Source organism: Haplochromis burtoni, unplaced genomic scaffold (genome assembly GCF_018398535.1).
Source record: "Haplochromis burtoni strain Fernald_Lab_line unplaced genomic scaffold, NCSU_Asbu1 Contig_7, whole genome shotgun sequence".
Lineage (NCBI taxonomy): Eukaryota > Metazoa > Chordata > Actinopteri > Cichliformes > Cichlidae > Haplochromis > Haplochromis burtoni.
Genome location: NW_024582368.1, coordinates 2010670 through 2031409, shown reverse-complemented (window position 1 = coordinate 2031409; position 20740 = coordinate 2010670). Strand labels below are relative to the sequence as shown.

The window sequence follows — 20740 nt, the reverse complement described above, 5'->3', positions numbered from 1 at the left end:
CTACATGTGTACCTGATAAAATTGTGAGGGCTGGTAGTGGGCGTAGTCTGCTTGGAGGAGGGAGTGAGTGTGCCCTCGTCCTGTTCACTGAGTGTATCGATGGTGGAGTGATTGTCAGGTGTAGCGGCCCCACTGCCCTGCGGAGTTGGCTGAGTACTGACCGGCTCCAGACGGGAGCTGCAGTGCAAAATAGGTTACACTGATTGCATTAAAAAGGGAGTTATGATTGATGCGCTTCATAAATGTCACAAATGTTTTATTTGACCTGAACGTATTCTGTAGCCAATCCAAGTATCAAAAAAGTCCAAATTTAGATTAACACCAGCTTTTATTGGACCCAGTGCAAACTGGCCAAGTGCATTAATTTTAATTAGAGTGACTCAGACTTTGTAACTTTGTTCCTTGCTTTATATTGTGCGTTTTCTCTCGTTAAGAACTGGTGAAAGATCACAAGAATTTAAATAATAGAAAAGCATCAGGCTAACAGATGAATCATTTTAGGTATTAGTATTTTTTTACTATATTCTGCATATGTGGAGATGCTTTAAAGCTGACCTATTACAATTAAAAAAAAAAAGAATAGAAGGGCAATATGAACCCCGAGCTTTTAGCTTGTACCTACACTGGCTTCATTATTTGAAACTTCATTATATACATGGCAGAATATAAGGAAAAGCATAATAGGTCCACTTTAATGTGTCAGGATCTTATTAAAAAAAAAAAAAAGATACAGTCAATGCTGAAATGAGCCTGAAACCTTTTGTGTTGGTCTGACTCTGTGCACATTTCTAATATTTAAAGACAAACAGCTACAAAGTTAATCTTTTCACCTGGGTGATCAAGTGCTGTTTCAGATATTACTTTATGTATACTCAGCTAGAAAAGTGCAAGTCAATAAGATGTAACACCTGGCCTCACTGCCAGAGTGTATTTAAAATGCAGCTGGAACCGATTTAAAAATTAGCCAAATGAAACAGCTGAGATTCCGATAAAAACTAACCCTACACTAACGCCACATTACCTCGAGCGAGAGTGGTTGCCCAGCTGGTACATGTGTGGGTTGTACTGTGCCATAATGGTGATGGTGTCGCACTGCTGGCCAATGATGAGACGAGCTTGCTGCTCAGTAGCGTTCCGCAAGTTGATGCCATTGTACTGATAAAGTGAGAAAAGTGTGATTAGGACAGGGAATGAAGGAAGACACGGGAATATATTCTATTATCAGTCTATTAAAGGCTTTAAGTCAGGGATGTCAAACTCATTCTAAATTGTGGGCCACATATAGCTTTGATGTGAAGTGGGGAGGACAAGTGAAACGAAGAAAAAGAAGTACCTCTGTTTATCTACATGATAAAGAAATGTTGCTGTAGAATTATTTTTTACAATTTAAGAATCAATACGTAAAATTACAGACGAATTTCTAGAGTAGACAGAAAAGTTCACTAACATAAAAAAAATTATTTAATTTGTCTATATATTAGTTAATTACTTTGTGTTGTATAAATGAGAATTGGGGGGGGGGGTCTTTATCACTAGGAACTGCTATAAAACCTATGAAAATACAGTTAAAAGTCCAAAATTTAGATGCAAGATGCCTTCCTTTACTTGTTCCAAAGCCATCCAGTGGGCCAGATTGGAATCTTTGCCTGGCCGATTCTGGCCTCCAAGCCTTATGTTTGACACCTATGCTTTCAGTTATTTGCAGCAATTGGTGAAGAAAGTAGTTATGAGAGCTGACTAGTCATTAAAAAGGAAGAGTGTACATATGCATGAATGTAGAGCTGAATGCATGCACCTCAGCCCTTAAAATACATTATAATAGTCAGAGCTCCAGATCAAGGAGGCATCTGCTTTCATTTTTACTGAGCTTCAACAACTAATAATAAATATATCGGTGACATATCTATTAATATCTTGCTTCGAAACATATGCTTAAAAAAAAAAAGAAAAGAAAAAAAAAAAAGATATTTTTTGGACTCTCACTCATATGCTGTTGCATGCCTGTAAAAATGTGAAGAGGGCACGTTACACTGGAGCAGCCCAGACGCTGTGGCTCTTACTTAAAGGGAAGCGACAAGCCGAAGCACTGTTAAAGGCTCCACTACTTTATGTGATGGTGAAATAAATCAAAATTATGGAACACGCAGCTAAATTTCTGCAAACGCAGTGGGGGTATATTTCTTCACTTCAAAAACATTCCTACTAAGTGTTTCTCTTTTTTACTACCTAAACTGTGCATCATCTACAGCTACAGTAAACTCACAATTGATGTGACAGCTTGTGCAGTTATTTTACTTGTGTAGAGGGAAAAAAAGAAAAAGGCATTTCAGCAAGTATTAAAATACTGGGAACAGCTTCAGCACTAATGAATACAGTCCTCCAGGAAGTGAAGCCAAACAGAATAAATGTATGGCAGGCAGCAAAATGACTGTGCCTTTGAAGACTGAATATATTTGTGGCATCTGTATTACTATGTTTCTATTTTGCAGGCATCTGCCAGTAAACTCTTATTTATGTTGCTTGAAGGTATGTAACCTTTTTGACCAACAGTAGGTTGTTCATACCTCCAGTAATTGGTCTCCATACTCCAGTCCTGCCTGGTGGGCGATGCTACCTCCAGTGACTTTAGACACAAAGATTCCTCCGTTCTCCCCACTGACAATGGAGATGCCCAGAGGCTCTGCACCTTTGTGCACAATGACATTGCGGGGTTCCTCCAGGTATGGCCTAATGGGGGAAAAGAGGAAAAAAATATATACATGAATGAACAGAATCACATAAATGCAGTTATAAGTAGGTCACCACACAGGAGTAGAAGGTAGTGAGGGTAATACGTTTCCTTACAGATCTGGGGAGTTACTTCCTGACTGGGCTTTTCCTTAAGTTACACAAAATTACATCTGGTTCAAATTCTAAATACGTTATGAATAAAAAGCTTATCTTCAAATTTAAGAATATTTAACACCAAGCTTCAATACCACCCCCCACCCACAGGTATGTAGTGGATCATCTCTGCAGAGTGCCACATTGTGACCGTCCTATAGAAGAAACCGCAGCTTTACAGAGACAATGTGCACAAAAGTGAAATCACAGCCATGTGAAATCCTTTCACATGAAGAAGATTTGCATGAATTTTGTGGGTCTTCATAACAAGGTGGCTTTGGATATGGGTTACAGTTTCATGTAGGTAGATAAGAGGGAGTGGATTAGCAGCCAGAGACCAGGGTAAAGAGAGTGGTGCGGTACAAAAACAAACAAAAAGATCATGATCTAGAAGCTTGAGGCTGAATAATAATGATACCAGTGCATAACATACATACTGCAGACTAAAGGATGACTTGGCTTAAAAACCAGCAGTGCACACATGCATAGTGACTATGGTGTTATCATAGAGCACGGATGCTACATGCACCCTGCTAGATTCAAATGGCTTTCTGACATGGAGAGAGATATGGGCGGGGCACATAAACAACACCAAACCTTTGAAGTTGAAAGTGTATCTAATCAAGAGTTCTGTGTCCTCAGGCACAAATCACACTGCTGCATGCAAACAACCATCTGTCTCAGAATTACACAACTCTTGGGGTGGGTTAAAAAAAAAAGTATAAAAAAAATGAATAAATAAAAACCTCTTTTTGCATTCCATATAGTCCACATAAACCTCACAAGCCTTTCTGGTCCTCCTTTTTCTCTACCCAACTATTACATGTTGACAACATGGGCTGGGGAGAAGGCTGGGGGGGGGGGGGGGGCATATCCTTGTTTGTATCACTGTGAGAAGGAACAAACCTGAGGCTCCTGAGAGAGGAGAACCTCGGCCTTGCAGCCAGAGGAATCCTTAGAAAAGAGCGATTACGGTAAAGAGATCTGGAAGTGGAGGGTTGCAGAGAGGCAGGAGGAAGATAAAGAGGAAAATGGAAGACAGATATCATACAGAGACAGTAACATGTAAAAGAGTGGTGTAGGTTATAAAATATGTGGCAGGAAAGTTAAAAGATAGAAGATTCCAACAAAACATTTAAAAAAAACTGCTTTTTTGAAAAACAGCAAACCATATTACCATATGGAGTTTTAATAAGATTTCAATCTGAATTTCAATGGGGGGATTGCACAACTGACCATGATGGACCTGTTGCCTAGCAACACCTTTTGAAATAGCCTAGGAGGATCCTTGAGGGCAGACACAGGCTATATAGTACCAGCTTCTAATCATCATTCAGCCAACAACTACACCATTCAGAGGGAAATTTTTGCAGCATCTCAGTCCGATAGCAGACGCTGCAAAAAATCTCTCAACAAGATGGTCACACACAGTTAGCATCTTCTATGTTCCCTTTAATTTAATTTTCTTTTTAATGTGGGAATAGTTCTCTACATCATACCTGTCTTTCCTGCGCTCTCCTATTGGCACAGGGCTGACTGAGATCCGAGGTAAAGTAGAAATGGATCCTTGTGATTGGCTGCTGGCAAATGAGGAAGTCTCCAGATTGAGTGGTGATTGTGGAGGTGTGATGAGGCTGGGACTGCTACACTCGGAATGCGAGAGGGAGCCTGGGTTTAGGTAAAGAGGAGCAGAAAGGAATAAGGACATTCCTAAAATACACACTGAAATATGAAAACTTCAACTTCATAGCATTTTCCCTCCCAGAAAAGATCATTAAAAACCTAAATTTTCTCCTCAAATCTTCATTTTTTGATTTGCCTCATGCAAATGTTAGTTTGACATTTTGAATCAGAAGAAAAATTATTCTAGCAATCTAAAGAGTGTTTGGATTAATCACTTAGATCTAGATGTTATTCTTGTGTCTTAACACAATTTGACTACTGAGCCACATGAACCCAGAGGTGATAAGCAAACCACTTACTGATGACACAAACTGGTAAAGATTTTTCTGCTTAGGCAGTTTAACCTTAGTTTAAACCTCTATAAAAAACACTGAACTAACCAAGCTCAACAATAGTAAAGCAGACATTGAAAACAATACAAACAAACAAAATAAATAAAATAAAAAGTCTGGAATTCTGCCCCCTCAGAGTTTGATCTGAGAGACTTCAATAGTCATATTTTAACAATCATTTGATGTGTTGACTGTATTTTACCAGCAGGCACAGTACCTCTGTCTGAGCCAAGCATGGAGCGCGGGTAGCGGGGAGTAGAGGGGATTTTGATCCTCTCTGTGCGGTACTGAACATTATTGGAAGAACCTGTCAGAAGCATGAGAAGGATAAGACACGAAAATGAATGCAAATAGAAAAAGTGGCGTTGAGCTTTGGGACTGCTGGTGTGTGCATGTGCGTGCGTGCCTGCGTGTCAGACTGACCGAGCCGTGCACTGGATGGCAGTGAGTTTGTACCGTGTGAAGCTCTGCTGCTGCGTGATGATGAGGATTCGGAGAAGTCATTTGAGCGTTTCTGCTGGCTCAGGTCCAGGCTCAGACGACCCTGGTGTTGTGGGCTGCACAGGGAAAGAAAACAAGCTTTGAGACCATCATAACTGAACACAGATTCTTTTTTAATTATTTAGGCTGATTTTTACAAATTTACTCAGACCTGTAGACTAAAGAACTCTGTTCCCCACGGCCTTTAAAGTTCTAACACTTGACAGGAGTTTATTACCTTTTGGACTACTTCAGTTTTGCAGACACACAAGTGCACACTCAATGTTATATCATATGTATAAATCTTATTATTACGACTGTATTTCTAATGTTTTTAATAATAGAATAATTGATAAACTATTTATTTAGTTTACGTGTTTGTTTTTTGTACAGAGAAGCATGTTTTTTTACTGTATATGACAAAACTTTGAAAACTGAGTGGCTGGGCTAAATTGCAACATCTCGATATTAAGGCAAAGCAACAGCAGGTATGTAAAATAACTGTCAGTTTGCCTTTGGGAACTGGATAATTTTAAATCATTAGTCATTACAAAACACTAAACTTCCAGTTAAAGTAGCCTGAAGATAAACCGTCAGTTTTAAAGCTGGGTTCAAGGAAACTGTGGGCATTTAAAGGCTATAACCTGGTGTGGGTGTGCTGGTGGCATATCTGGGATGCGACAGATGGACAGTTGCTGGTATGAACACGGTGACTGCGCACAGTGTACACTGGATTCCTCATCACGGCCGTCACAGCGGGGCAAGGTGACAGTCCACGGTGGGTGGAATCTGCCAATTACACACATTCACACACACACGACCATTTTATAGACGCTGGAATCTGTGATTATCCTGAGAGCACATAGGGACCGACCTATGCTTCAGCAGTCTGCAAACTTACTCGGAGGTAGGGATCCACCGTAGACTGTGGGGACAAAGCCGACACTGTGTCTATGAGAGCGGCTGGGGGAGGAACGCAGCATGTCCCTGGGCTCTGGTGAATGCTCATCATTAGAGTAGCTCTGTGATTAATGACAGTTAAAAATTAAACAGTGGGGCAAGTACCATATGGCAAGAATGACAACCTGAACATCTCCTAACACTGAAAATAACATTTATCCTTAATGCATTCTCCAGGTATGGTATTTGAGCACTCGATTCTGACTCAGCTTGTGCACGGGGTGCAAGGCATCAATCACTCCGACACACTGGCAAGAGGCAAATCCCAGAGGCTTTACTCTGTCTGGGCTGTAATTTCTATTATAAAATGGAAGCTTTGGCCCACCGGGATGATTTGAAAGGTCCCATTTTGAATTTTCCCTCAAATACATCATATTCTCTGCATTACAGAGGCTTCTAATCAAAACTACCCCAGATTGACTGAGGGTGGAAGCAAAAGAATATTTTATGGGAAAAGCAAAAACAAATGTGACTCAAACTAAATGCACTTTTGCACCTCTGAGCCCCTCAACTCACTTGGAAGGTGGGAAGAGTAATGGTCTGAGGGGTCATCCTACGTCGAAGGGCAGGGGCAGATTTAGGGCGCGGCCTCTTCACCTCTGGCTCCTCCCCTCTGGTACGACCAATGTCCTCATCACAAGACTTCCGTGAGGTGAGGACCTTGCCTTCCAGGAAATAGTGGTTTCCGTTCCTGTCCCTTTCTCGCTCACTCCTGTCTCTGCACTCGCCTGCTGCCATGGAGATGGCAGCCTCTCCCTTGCCGTCAGAGGTGATTGTGCAGTCAGAGGCAGAGCTGCTTTGATGTTTGTGTTTGAATTTGAAGGAGTCGCTGCGAGTGGGTGGGGTTGGGGGAGTTGGGGTAGGGGTTGATGAGGAGGAGAGGGACTCTGTCTTTGAAGGTTGTGGAGAGTGAGAAGCTGCTGCAGCAGCAGCAGCAGCCACTGCTGCAGTCTGATTGGCTGCCATGTACTCCATCTTAGTGGAAGGTGTTTCAGGGCGTTTGAAAGTGTCTGGGTCAAAGATGGACTTCCTCTGCTTGGGTGATTTGTAGATGGAGAGTTGGGTGGCTGCAGAGACTGGACTAGTGTCTCTAGTATCTGGAGCGACCGACATACTTCCCACTATCATTTTTGGCCATGTGCCGCCACTGTGCTTCTTCTCCATGGCTGCATCCATGGTGATGCAGTCTGCAGGTGAAACTGGCTCAAAGGGCAAAGAGGAAGGCGCTTTCGTGTAGGGACAGCACTCTTGGAAAGCACTGGGCCCATACCGGCCATTTCCCAAGTCTGAAGATGGCCGAAGACTGGTGGCATGGAGGGATCCTGTGGAGAAGGGCCTGCTGATGTCACCATACATGTCATCAGATTCACCTCTGACCTTTCTCCTCTCCCCAGAAATGCTGCCTGCGCTAGCGCTTCCAACATCTGGGCAGAAAATGTCCGTCTGTGTCGAGCTGTTATGTTTGAGATTCCGACTGTTCCGGGAGTGAATCTCCGACAGGTGAATGCGCCCGTTTGACTTCTCTGATGACTCGCGCAGACTCTCAAAAATGTTCTGGCCTGATGTGCTGTGAGGGAAAAACTGTAGAGAGAGCAATGGAAGCGATTAACCACACCTGATAAACATATTTTCGTTTTTTAAAAGAATACACTGACAAACAAAATGAGTCCGTTTTCTCAGTTCTCACAAACCACACTGTTGAATTTGTAAACCTGCTATGTAGGACGGACAGCAGTAGAAAGGAAATCTTTTAAAAACTTTCAGTCAGGCTCTCAGAGTTCACAGAGTGAGATGAATACTGGCCCACCTTCATAAGAGAGAGGCTGAGAGAGTCCCTGCAGCTACGCAGCAAAGCCTCACACTCTGTCACAGACTTGTTATCCAGAGCGATTCCGTTTATCTGCAGAATGGGGAAAAACACTGGAAATAAAAGCAGGTCCTTCAACACAAAAGCAATGCACACTTGTCTTTCCTGATATTCCCCCGATGCGTTTGTACATCTTGGGTAGCAGTATTGCTATAACAGATACACATCTACAAACACCTACAGGTGACAAATCTCCTAAACATGAGATTCCCAGGCTCCGAGATGTGTCATATGCTACTGCGGTGGGACAACCACAAGAAATCTAGGCCAACACATTTCAGTCTCAACAACCCCTCACACTGCAATCTGCACATTCCTTTAGAACAGACGTGACCTGAGAGGATTCTCCAAAACACAAACAAGGTCAAAGATACTGAAGAGCAAACTATGTACTTTATTACAGCTGAGATTTAACATAAATTAGGTCCTGAAAGAACATCATGCCTGAACCTAGAACAAGCATTTTGTACTTATTTCACCTCCAGTTCAGCACGCTGTTCTCTTTTTTTGCAAATGCAACTATGCACTTATTAAGTCATGCTAAAGAGATTATGTAAAAGGGAGACAAGGTAGTCAAATCTATATGGAAATTCTGTAACATCAAAGTTGCTCATGGCCACAAAGAGCCAAAGAATCACCAAGGTGAGAAACATGAGCCAATCGTGTTGTAATGGACCACTTTCATGCATATTTCAGGATGTCAGTGGGGCAATTTGAACTCTTGTTAGAAGAGTTGGGAACACATCTGAGGAGGCAGAGAAATAATTTCAGAGAGCCGATTGTCCCGGAGCGGTGACTTGCTCTGTGTCTGAAGTAAAATTGTGTTATTAAAGTGCTAGACTTGTTGCCAAATAGAGTGGTCTGATTGGTCAGATCTGTATATTCGGATTCGAAAATTTAAAAAAAAAAAAAAAAAAAATCACACTGCAGATTTATCTAGTTATACGACATGGTCAAAGTGAAGAGGTGCATTAAGAAAATATTTTTAACCCACTAAATATTTGCGCAGATTTTACGTGCCCGGTGTGTTAAGTCCTTTAAAGGTGATGCACATGTTTCATGATTCTAAACAAACCAGGGACCTAAGAATTCTGCTGCTGCTGGAAGATTAGCACTAAATACAAGGCCGCGTTTCCATCTCCTTTAAAAAGAAGGATTTCTGACACGTCTCTCTTCAGTTCCCCTCTGGGGTGAGTATACTGCAGCTATGTGCTTGGAGACAGCTCCACCTACCACTGCAGAGCTCCAAGATTTTGAGGATTTAATCAAAAGAGGAGACTTCCCTCCTTCCACTTCACACCCTCAGCCAAATCCCACCTTATCTACTTTTGGAGTGTGGATACTGAAATGGATCAAGGGCTGGATTAGAAACCCAAAGAAACCTCTGTGAACTGCAGTGTGCCAGACATACAGGAAGAGAGTATCAAAAAAAAAAAATAGAGAGAGGGGATTTCATAGAAGCTGAAACTAACTCACAGCAATGAGTCTGTCTCCAACTGTGAGAGAGCCATCCCTCGCTGCTGGACTTCCCTGGACAATGGCAGTGACAAACACTCCACTTTCCAGACCAATGCCACTGTCTAAGATACAAAAGACAAAAAGAGGTTGATGAACAAGGAAAATGCAGACATCTTTATAAATATTTCAATCCATTTATAGAGACAGTATTATACCTTTGTGTCCCATAAGGTTTATATGGACAGGAGTGACCAGCCTTCCTCCTAGAGACTTCCTCCTTCGTACCACCATATTGATCAGTCCTCCGCCATTAAGAACAGCCTTCACCACCTGCTTCCTGTCCTTATTGGTCAGGTCGATGTCATTAATCTTCAATAGCCAATCATTCACTCTAAAAACATGAGAGAACAAAGTGTAAGGTATTTAATAAAGCATTAATAAAGCCACATAAACAGATCTTTTCTTGAGGCAGTTCATACCTTAACCTTCCATCTGCGATACTTCCTTTGTCCACCCGTGTAACAAAAATGCCACAATCTCCAGGTAAATATGGATCATTTACCCCCTCTGCAATATCAAACCCAAGCGCCTTCAAATCCATGTCATCCTGTGAAGCCAATAACATAAGTGTCACTTGGCTCATTCTGAAAAACCCATTTTAATGCCATCATGTTTTGACAGATCTTAGGGGTCTGCTGGCTCTCAGGAGATTAGCATGTGACCAATTCAATCTCAGCAATAAGACCTGACCACTACTCTTACCCTGTCCTTCTCAAACTCCACCACCTCCGTCTCCCACTCCAGGGAGTCTGTGTCAATGGCCGAGTCATGAGAGCTGTGGGCCATTAACTGACAGAACCGGGCCTCCTTCTCCAGCTGGCTTTCCATCTTCTCCCTTAACAAAGGCAGACATAACACACACAGAGTCAAAGGTTAGTCACTTGAGGAAGGATGGGCAGAGAGAAAAAGAAAGAGCAGGGAAAGAAAAGAAAAAAAAAATACAGCCTGGATCAAAAGGGAGCTGCATCTACAGATTGCGCAGAATTTTACATATTTTAATCTTCGTGTCAGTCTCGAGCTTTGTTTCAAAACATCTGACGTGCTCTCATTCTTACGAACACTTTCCATTTAGAGGTCCAACGAGTTCAATTTAAATTTATTCCCAGAAAAAAAAAATATCTAAAAGTAGATTGCACACAATGCCACACTGTCAGCAAGATATATGGTGTCCTACTGAGGCATGCCTTAAGGGTTGCAGTGACATTAAAACCCCAATTGTACATCAGTCTCTGATGAGGATAGAGGAAGAAACTCAAAGTCACTGTATGGTGCATACTCTATATAGGGAAAATGTTAGATTACTAGATAGATAATAATTGGATACATGCACCACACATTACAAGTGGTTATAGTTAGATAATGTTAGGATTAAATTAGTAGATGGGGAAAGAGACTCGACTTTCCCCAGAATCTACCCTCCAGCCTGGAAATCGCAACCCTCGTGCAGGGACCTGACACATAATGGTTGTCATACACACTTTCGCCAGCAGAGGGAGCCTCTACATGCATTCTAAACACAGTCACATGAAAGGCCTTGAAGACAGCGAGACAAAATGTGTGTGTTCAAAACACTGACGCTTTGCGGGATTACACTTTAATCTGGGTGTGTGGAAATGTTGCCAGAAACACAACTGCACTACACCATGTCTCCAAAGGCTGAATGTCATAGCTTATGCCCAGCCAAGCCACACACTGACTATAACAGCTTACAGAGACAGCACAACACACACAGCTGAGTGAGTAGAGGCCATGTTGTTTGCACTTGCTGAAATGCAGAAGACCTTTCCACTTATTCCTTATGAGTCTTTATTGGGATTCAGCTTTTATGAAACAAATGGAGAAGAAAGTTGGAAATGTGGAAATATCATGCAGTGAGGGAGTCAAACAAGAGACTTCAGAGCTGACAGCAGCTTTAAAACCACGGTGAAGACTCACTTTAGTTCTTTAAGTTCTCGCAATGTGTCATTCTTCTGTTTTCTCATATCATCCAAATTACGCAGGGCATCAGCCAGATCGCTGACTGCCCGGTCCCTTTCTCGCCGCAGGTTGTCACACAGAGTCCTACAGAAAGGAGAGAAGGGAGATTGTGAGTAATTAGTTTATTGGAGAGGGAGATCAACTACAGACCCTCTCAGCTTTGCTAAAAGTCTTTTAAAAACCCATAAACACACTGACCTTATGCTTTCCCTCTCCGCCACTATTTTGTCTCTCTCCTGGAAGGCCCAATCCCTTCGACATTTGGCCACCTCAGCTTCCTGTGTGGCCTCCTTCAGCTCCTGGGACATCGCTTCATACTGTTTCCTTAGCATCTCGATCTCCTTATTGGCTCGTTCCATGTCCAAGGTGGCAGAGTCTTGTTTCTAAGAACATTAAGAGTACATGAAAAAGATTAATTTTATAACACACTACGTCTCGTTTTTCATCTTAAGCATTCTAAACAATAGTCCCATACAACAAACCAAGTACTTTTCATGTATATAACCCTGCACAAGGACTATTTAAATGGCTGCTTAGTGGGTAGAAAGAGATGCTTTTTAATCATACATTTTGGTTTATACTGAATTACATATCATGGATCTAGGAAGAAAGGGCTAGATATAAGTGCTTGGCTACCTTTTGAAGAAAAAAAAACAAGTTGGGAAATTGGTTCACAGGCTACACCAGTGATAGTATATGCTATAAAGAGGACACCACAACAAAGACGTCAACAGACGCTTCCTGAGATTTTATGAAAGAGCAGTGACATTTACTTGTCTGGCTTGATAGTATTCTCTGAGCAGCTGATCCCTTTGAATGATGGCCTCTGTTCTCTCCTTGCGGGCCACATCCCTCTCCTCCCGGACCGTCTCGATGTCCTTGCAGGCCTGGCTCAACTCCTTCTGGGCCTCAGCTTTGTCCTTCACCTCATGGCAATACTTCTCCAGCAGCTCATTCCTCTCGCAGATGGCCCTGTCACGGTCCACCAGTGACGAGTTCAACTCCTATCCCAGAACAAAAGGCAAAATAGAATGAGGGCATCTCAGCACAGTGAGTCATTAATGTGATGTGAAAATATTGTTGGGGGTCTAATGCAGAGTGATCTGATACTAGCTTCAAATCCTTTTGCAGTGTTCAGAAATATCCTCCAAAAAGAAGCAGAACCATTCGTGTATACAGTTTGAGAAGGTGTCTAGTGATCAACCGATGACGCAGATGTGCAGATTTATAGATTTTGAAGGTTATGGTGAAAGTAGAGTCAATTCGGTTTTATTTAGAAAAACAAAATGATCTCCAAAAAAAAAAAAAAATCAAATAGTAAACCCAAGACCTTCAGTATTGCAATAAGAAACCAGTTGCATTTTGTTAGCCTTGGAAGCAGCTTGGCTAAATGTTTCCCCCACTCCAGGCTTTAAGCTACACTAGATGGTTGCTGGCTTCAGCTTTACCATGACAGCCAATGCTCCTTTCAGTTTTTTGGGTTGGTTTTTTTTAAAATGACTACTGCAAGTCAAATTCTTTGATGGATTTGGCATGTTTCTTTAAGCAGGTCATATTCAGTGCCAATTTTCTTGTCCTGAAGTCTATCAGTTATAAAAGACATATACACCTGAAGATATGCTGTTGTTTTAACGTGTTTTAAAGCCCGATACCTGTCTGAGAGCCTCCAACTCTTCACTGGCCACCACCCTCTCTGATGAAGTGTTTTTCAGTCGAGCCTCAGCTGCCTCCAGTTCAGTTTGCAACTTGTCCACCTCCTTGATCACCTGGTCCCTTTCACTCATGATGAGGCGATATTCATTAAACACAGAGTCCCTCTCCTCCTTGTACTTCTCGCAGTCCTTGGCCGACTTCAGCTGCAAGTTCTTGTAGCGCGTCACCTCTGATTGCAGCCGCTCCATCTCTCTCTGCAGCTCCTTGTTCTGAGCTGAGGACTTGTTCAGCTCCTGCTGCACTGAATCAAACCTGGAAGAGGGGAGAAATGCATGTAGTCTGAGTACAGCACTAACCCTACTTTGACTCAAACAGACAATTTAATTTAACCCTTTTGTGTCTTTTTTGTGTCACGTAATGATGCTTTCACCTCCTCATTGAGGTAGAGTACTGCTGCTGGTAGTGCATAGCTGAGTCTCGCTGTTTGAGCAACGCATCCATCTGCTTTTGCAGCCTCCGGTTCTCCTCCTCCGCTTGCTCCAGGCGGCTCAGGTCTGTGTTGTGGTTAGCTACCTTCTCACTGTAACGCTTGCTCAGGGAATCATACTCCTTCTTTACAGCCTCCAACTTCTCCATAGCAGTGTCGTACAGCTTATTTAATACCTCTGATGAGCCCTTCTCGCTCATTACCTGGTAACAAAAATGCATACAAAGCAATTAGCGTTGGTCAAAATGTTAATACCACAAACCTGTATGTACTTGTTGTACCCCACCTTAGCAGCAGATGGCGTTAATGTGCGGACAGGAGTGTAAGTGCAAGATAATCTGTGCCTACTTAAAACAAACAAAAAAACCAAACAAAAACAAAACAGATTTTATAAGGGCAAGTTTATTTCTAGGACTGCAGTTACGTACTTAGTTAACTGTGCTGGTCAGTCATTTGTCTTTAACTGTTTTAAGCACAGAGTGCGCCCTTCAGACTGCACTACTTATTCTCTTTCATTTCTGCAGGTCTTGCTGATATAGTCTTCCAGATTCCCAGAAGAGCTTCTGTGACCCGAAGGCTGTATTGACCTCTGTGAAAGCACACACTGCAAATGCACCAATGTGATCGTTACGTTGTTTGGGTCAGAGTGCCCTTTGCCCAAGCCAAGCCCTTTTCTTCTGTGTGTGCCCTTTTCAGAAATGCTCTGTGTGCATTTCCCTCTGCTTGGCTGCCCTGTGCTTGCAACTACTGCAGTGTCCCCATGGGTACTGTGTAAGACACTACTTCACAATATGGGTCACTGTCCCCTTGTGCTCTTAGAAGAAAGTATTCAGTACATAAAACACAAGAGGAAAGACTTTCTGACATCCCAAAATATATGAGGTGCGATCAAAAAGATAAAAAATAAAAAATCTGTGGCTGCCCCTTAGAAATGCAAGAACTGAATCCTGTTTAAATCTGATCACTATCAACTTTGAGATAGTCTCCTCACTAAGCAAGAACTTCTGGGAAATCATGCTTTCCCAGCACATCTAACACCATCTCCAACGTGCACATTCTCTTATACACTGGGTTTTTTTAGGGGGGAAAAAAAAAAAGATACAGTCATGTGTGGTCAGTAGAGTTTAGGGAGAATGATTATAGTGATGGTGCAGGAAAAAGACTTTGACTGTACATTAACACATTATGAGCACGGACAGCTCATGTAATTTAGCACAAACATTTGTCATTAAATGCCTCAGGATGTTAAGGTAGAACACTGTGTTAACTGACCCTTGGTGACTAATTCACTGCGTACAATCCTGTGCGTGCCAACAACAGCACCAAGCACGGGTTTGGTCACACTGTGGCCTTTACGTCTGTGCTCTTGCACTTGAGTTTCTGTTTATAGCAGTACACCCAAATCGCACAACCAATGACTGTCCTTTAGGAGAGCTGCCACTAACACCTTGCAACACACGCATGAGCACGCCAGCCTCACATGCTTTCAGAAAGATTACAAATATGTGGTGCCTTAGTAAAGGAACAAATATTTAGATGAAAAAGCAGTTCGGTTTTATATATGCAGGCCCACCATCTGTGCCATGTCACTCAATCTCTAATATAACATCTGGACAGCAACAGCGGTGCGTCTGTGACCGCGTTATACCTGCTGTTGCTGCAGCCGAAGGTCCGCCAACTCTTTCTGGTCTTGACTGTGCAGTCGTTTGAGCTCCTCACAGTTCTGTTTTAGGTGGTTGTGCTCCCGGACAAGTTGGGCATTGTCCCTCCTGAGTGTTTCCATCTCTTCCTTCAGCTGTGCCTGGTCGCCCAAGACACGGCTGTGCAGCATGCTAAAAAGAGGAAGAGTGAACATAGATGGACGTGCAAACATACAGAGCAGAAAGCAAACTTTGATTAGATTAGGTAAACGCAGACAGAGGATACGCAAGTACATGCAAAATGGAAAACTAAAATATTATTTATTCTACATCATCTAAAATTTGCAACCAAAGTTCAAACTGATTGAGAATAAAATTGATAAAAAATATTTACTCAGAGTAGAAGTTGTGAATGAATTGTTAAATCGTATTAGGTAAAAGCACACAATCATTAATGATATTAATTTACTTGCTTAGTAATCTAGGTGTGTGGAAAATATAAAAATATTGAAACACATGTTCTGCCTCTGTGCTCCAGAAATTTTGGCTGGGCTCACAAGCTATGAGGCTGAATGAGTCAATCATATAAATGGCTCCATTTTCCAAGCTTTTAAAACCATGCACGTTGTTATATTGTAGTGCCAGTTCCCTTTAAACGTGAAAGCCGACTGTAGCTCCGAGGGATGTTCTTTCAGTCGGGTTAACTACAACACCACGCAAGTGTTTGTTACAGCTGCAGCAAAACAACGCAATAAAACTTGATTATTTCAATGTTGAAAAGCAGCAGATTGCAGAATCCCATCCCAAGCTTGTTTATATTCTCATTTTAACAACGGTTCTGAACAACACTTACCACTGATACCAAATGGAAATCTAAGCAACTGATGAGCACAAACTGCATAACAGAGATACATATGACAACAGAGTCCTTCATCAACAACAAGAAAGACAAAACTCGTTGCAAGGAAGACTTACTGGTAGAAGTCAGCCTCCTTCACAGCCTCCTCGCACCTCTTGAGTGTTTTAGTATGCTGGTTCTTCAGAGACTGCAGATCTGCCATGGCCCCAATGCACTGACTTTTTAGACGCTCATAGTCATGACTGGCTTTGGAATTTGGCCTTAAGAAGAAAGGCACCAAACCAAAATTTTATTACACAAGCCTTGAATGATAGCGTGCCCAAGCACATCGCAGATAAAAGAGCTGACCTTCTCTTTGTACAAAAATGCATAGTACTGGCATGTTTAATCCTAATAACAATACTTTAAAACTATGCGTGCATATAGGCATTTTAGCCTTGGTATCATGTGTTGCAAAGGAAACCTCTTGTTTCTAGAGCACATTAAACTTTATTAAGCCGTCAGTGTCAATGTGCTCTCTCTGCAGGGCAAGGTCAACATTTTCCCAGACAGGTGAGAATTATTAAACATGGCAGCCAGCACTGAAGACAGCCAAGAGAGAGTAAACAATACCAGTGGAGCTCTGCTGATTCAAAGAGCAATGAATCCCAGATTTGATGCCTTTCATTTAGGCAGAAAAGGGAGGCATGAATGTCAACACTTTTATAGTCATGAGGCAAATTAAAAAAAAGTGTTACCAGGAGGTAACAAGAAACAGTGACAACAACAACAACAATTTGGCAAACAGGCCAAGATTTGCACCTGCAGTCGTCGAAGGTGGTCCCAGGCGATGCCAACGCCAGACGCTTACGAAGCTCATCCCGCTCCCTGGTCACCTGGCGGAGCTGCAGCAAGATGGTGTCCAGGTTGTCACCGGAATGCCGGTTGTCATTGATAGCTGGGGGTGGGGAGGATGCTTCACCATTAACAGGAGAACCTGGAACGGTAAACACATTGCTGAGAAGCCCGTGACCATTTATCACACACTGGATTGTTTTATCTCATAAATTTTTTTTATCATTAAGAAGTTGCCTAAAGGATTTTATTTATTTTCGCCCCCCAAGAGTCTTTAGCGAGAGACAAAGCATGAAGGAGTAGGATTGTGAAAATGATTTCGTCCTAGTTTTGTTCATTTCTTCAGGTATAATAGATTTTCTATGACCAAATTAAGAAAATGTACAGATTTCTGTCAAATAAAGACACACAGACATAATTTCCTGCAAGATCACAGATCGTGTTTACACACAGTGGTTAATTCCAACCCAGGAAAGAAACAGACATGCAACTGTCCAGATGTCACTGAATGCATTCCCTTTTCTGTGCCTCAAAAGAACATCAAATTTAAACATTATGACCCATCCAGAAAGGACACTTGGTCAGAATGTGCTCCCAACTTTAGAATTAGGAAGCAAAAGTCCCATCCAGCTGTGAGGGCAGCACCTGGTTGTTTAGAAATTCCTTTATAATATGCCAGGGGGTTTTCCTGAGACGCTGTGCAATAAAAGTTGGTGGGAATTACATTCGATTTAAAAGACTACACCTTTTGTAATGTCAGATGTAAAAAAGGAAAGAAAAAAAATGAAAGGTTTGTGCTGTATCTCTGGTATTTTCTTAACAAGGTCCCCAGAGATTTATCTTTAATCAAATTAAATGTCTACATAAATGCCTGCAATACAAATCCGCTGAAATCTTGTTTTATGGAAAATATGTTCTTATATTTCAGATTTTTTTTTTTTTTTTTTTAAACCGAGTGTCACTGACGTGGTGCCACATAGATCGAGTCTCATAAATAATATATACACCATTACAAGTCACGTTCTGGGTTGTTTTCCTTGAAACATGAACCAGGGCAGGAAATCTGGGGATTATGTTCATCTTTGAGTCATTTTTTTGGACCTTTTGGAGGTTTATGTAACACAGCTGAGTCATTTGGACCTTTGTCAAGCCTAGGGAAAGGAAAACACGGCTTAAGGAACGGGAGATGTGTGGCGAGTGCCCCAATGGTGGGTTTAAAGGAGAAATAAAACCGCTAGATCCTTCACTGTAACGCTACAGGAATTACGCCAATATCAGTGTAAACAGCTTCCCAACAGTGCACTGTGGGCATCATACAGAACCAGTGTGACCTGACATGACAAATAACTTCTTAAAAAGGCTTCTTGGGTCGTTATACATACCAACACTGCTGAGGGAACTGCTGCTTTCTGAGTCGGAGGGCATTGTGGAGAGAACGCTGTACGTGGAACCTGCCAAGAAAAGCGATGCGGTCAGACTTACAGCACCGACAGAATGATGAACCGCTTACACACGAGCCTGAATTAATTGCCGGTAAAATGCCAAATGAAATGAATATTACATAGCCAGCTTCATATTCCCTGCACAGCTGTATTATAAATGCGGTACTGGGTTTATACTTGGAATAATAACTTCAACTCTCCTCCTTAGCAGCTCTATATTATCACTCCAGACCCCTGTCGTCATTAAACCTCCGTTCCCTCACTGTGCACTCTGCCTTGCTTTGATGTATAGTCCCTGTATGTTTCTGCTACACAGGCAGAATGTCACGGCTGAAATGGGATTTTCTCTTTTTATGTCAAGCACATAGAGAGAGTAGGAGAGAGAGAGAAAGAGAGCAGCAGAGAGAAAATGATTCTCTATCTGAATAGCTATGCACAACGTTAAGCTAGGGGATATTTCACACAGGCTACCACAATCCATAGGAAAGACTCTACAGATCGCCATTATAATGCAGAGTCCCTGCTCCAAAGGGTAACATAAACATGGCTGGCAACACAAACTGCCCTTTTCTTAAAAAACACATCTTTGACTTATTGCAAAATGCATCATCCATTGTCCTCTACAGCTTTCTTAGATTCACCAACTAGCCACTTTTCTATTAAGTTTTTACTTTCCAAATGCTAGACTGTTATCTTCAGCAAAAACACTCAGACGATCATTGTGTGTAACAGTCATCTTGCAAATATCATACTGAGTAAACAGTTGCACTAGTATAAACATTCAGACTTGTGTAATTTTGTAATACTAGTATTTGTGATGAATTGTACAATCTCTAATCTGAAATGTAAAATAGATACTGATGCAGTTAGGGACTGAAGTGTTTTGTTTTTTTAAATACAATATTGATATATAGCATACAAAATACTCGTATTAGAGAAACTGGAACCAATGATAATGTTTTTCCATTTTCACATGTCTACAACACTAAATTTGTCCTGTCTGCACTGTTAAAGTGTGTGAGTGTGTGTGTGTGTGTGTGTGTGTGTGTGTGTGTGTGTGTGTGGGGGGGGGGGGGGGGGGGGGAGTTATTAAAAAAAAAAAAAAAAAAAAAGCACAATGAAACTGAGATAATACTAATCTGATGTGATAAATGAAAGCCAAACAGAGGGTTTAGGAGAACAAGGGATTGGTAGCTGTCAGCAGCAAGCAATTGACGCCAATAGTTCTAGACCTCCATCTCTGTCCTTGCTTCCCCACTGGGTTTAGCTGCAGCTCTGGCTCCAGCCCTCAATGTGTGACAAGGCCAAGCCTAATTAACTATGAGCTCTGTGCGACTGAGCCACTCCATCTTAGGCCCCGCAGACAGAGGAGGGAGGGAGGGGTGCAAAAGGAGAAACATGAAGAAGGCATGGAACAGAGCAGAACAGATAAAAGGAGATAGCCTAACTAAAGTTGCACAGGCGATAAGGAGGGAGAGAAGTAAGGAGAGAGACTGTGAAAATAGAGAGAAGCAGGGCGGAAAGGCTTTTAATCTGTTCTGACGTTCCCCGATGCTCAACACTTTTACTCCGTGAAGTGCTCGGAGCACACGGCTTTGATTTCATATTGTTCCATCAGACACAATGAGCACCACTGTGGGGTTGCACAGCATTAATTCTCTACAACCCAGCTATGCAAAAGGCTCATGTGCATTTCCGAAGAGGCAACTAAAAGCAACCAAAAGCAACTACTGACTTCTTGAACCCAGTACGTGACGGTTAGGGTTTTATAATAAAACTCATGAGCCAATGGGAGGTAATGTCAGCTCTAAACCTTGAAAAAATAAAAAACTCAACGGAACAAAACCCTCAATTTGTGCCGTTTTTGGCTCAAAAAAAGATCTTAAAAATCTAGCTTCTTGGGGCAATCTAATAGAGTAGTTAGGATACATACAGAACAGGTAAAAATTCCCTTTTACTCTCGACTCCCTGGTTCGACTCCCAGCCTGTCAGACCATAGCTGCAGGTGATTTATCTGCCCTTTTTCTAAATAACATCTAAATCAAGGAAAAGAAGAAAAAAATATCAACATAAAACTCTTTAATATTGTATATATACAGGGAGTGCAGAATTATTAGGCAAATGA

The 20740-nt window shown here is 41.9% G+C and overlaps 1 protein-coding gene across 3 annotated transcripts in view; it reads right to left on the bottom strand.

Moving 5' to 3' along the window:
- The window catches only part of dlg5a (discs, large homolog 5a (Drosophila)), a 42994-nt gene that overhangs the window by 9379 nt on the left and 12875 nt on the right, over positions 1 to 20740 (bottom strand). Inside the window, exons 2-25 of one of the 3 annotated variants that reach the window (XM_005914045.3) lie at positions 18556 to 18624; positions 17141 to 17315; positions 16456 to 16599; positions 15489 to 15672; positions 13784 to 14043; positions 13353 to 13665; positions 12474 to 12704; positions 11899 to 12083; positions 11659 to 11784; positions 10426 to 10558; positions 10143 to 10270; positions 9879 to 10054; positions 9682 to 9785; positions 8146 to 8238; positions 6855 to 7919; positions 6280 to 6400; positions 6023 to 6167; positions 5322 to 5455; positions 5116 to 5205; positions 4383 to 4551; positions 3790 to 3867; positions 2565 to 2727; positions 1022 to 1155; positions 13 to 177 (exon numbers count right to left, since the gene is read on the bottom strand). In XM_005914045.3, the coding sequence (XP_005914107.1) occupies positions 13 to 177; positions 1022 to 1155; positions 2565 to 2727; positions 3790 to 3867; positions 4383 to 4551; positions 5116 to 5205; positions 5322 to 5455; positions 6023 to 6167; positions 6280 to 6400; positions 6855 to 7919; positions 8146 to 8238; positions 9682 to 9785; positions 9879 to 10054; positions 10143 to 10270; positions 10426 to 10558; positions 11659 to 11784; positions 11899 to 12083; positions 12474 to 12704; positions 13353 to 13665; positions 13784 to 14043; positions 15489 to 15672; positions 16456 to 16599; positions 17141 to 17315; positions 18556 to 18624 (4585 nt within the window). The remainder of the gene's footprint in view (positions 1 to 12; positions 178 to 1021; positions 1156 to 2564; positions 2728 to 3789; positions 3868 to 4382; positions 4552 to 5115; positions 5206 to 5321; positions 5456 to 6022; positions 6168 to 6279; positions 6401 to 6854; positions 7920 to 8145; positions 8239 to 9681; positions 9786 to 9878; positions 10055 to 10142; positions 10271 to 10425; positions 10559 to 11658; positions 11785 to 11898; positions 12084 to 12473; positions 12705 to 13352; positions 13666 to 13783; positions 14044 to 15488; positions 15673 to 16455; positions 16600 to 17140; positions 17316 to 18555; positions 18625 to 20740) is intronic. The other 2 variants (XM_042224344.1, XM_042224345.1) reach the window with 2 other exon arrangements.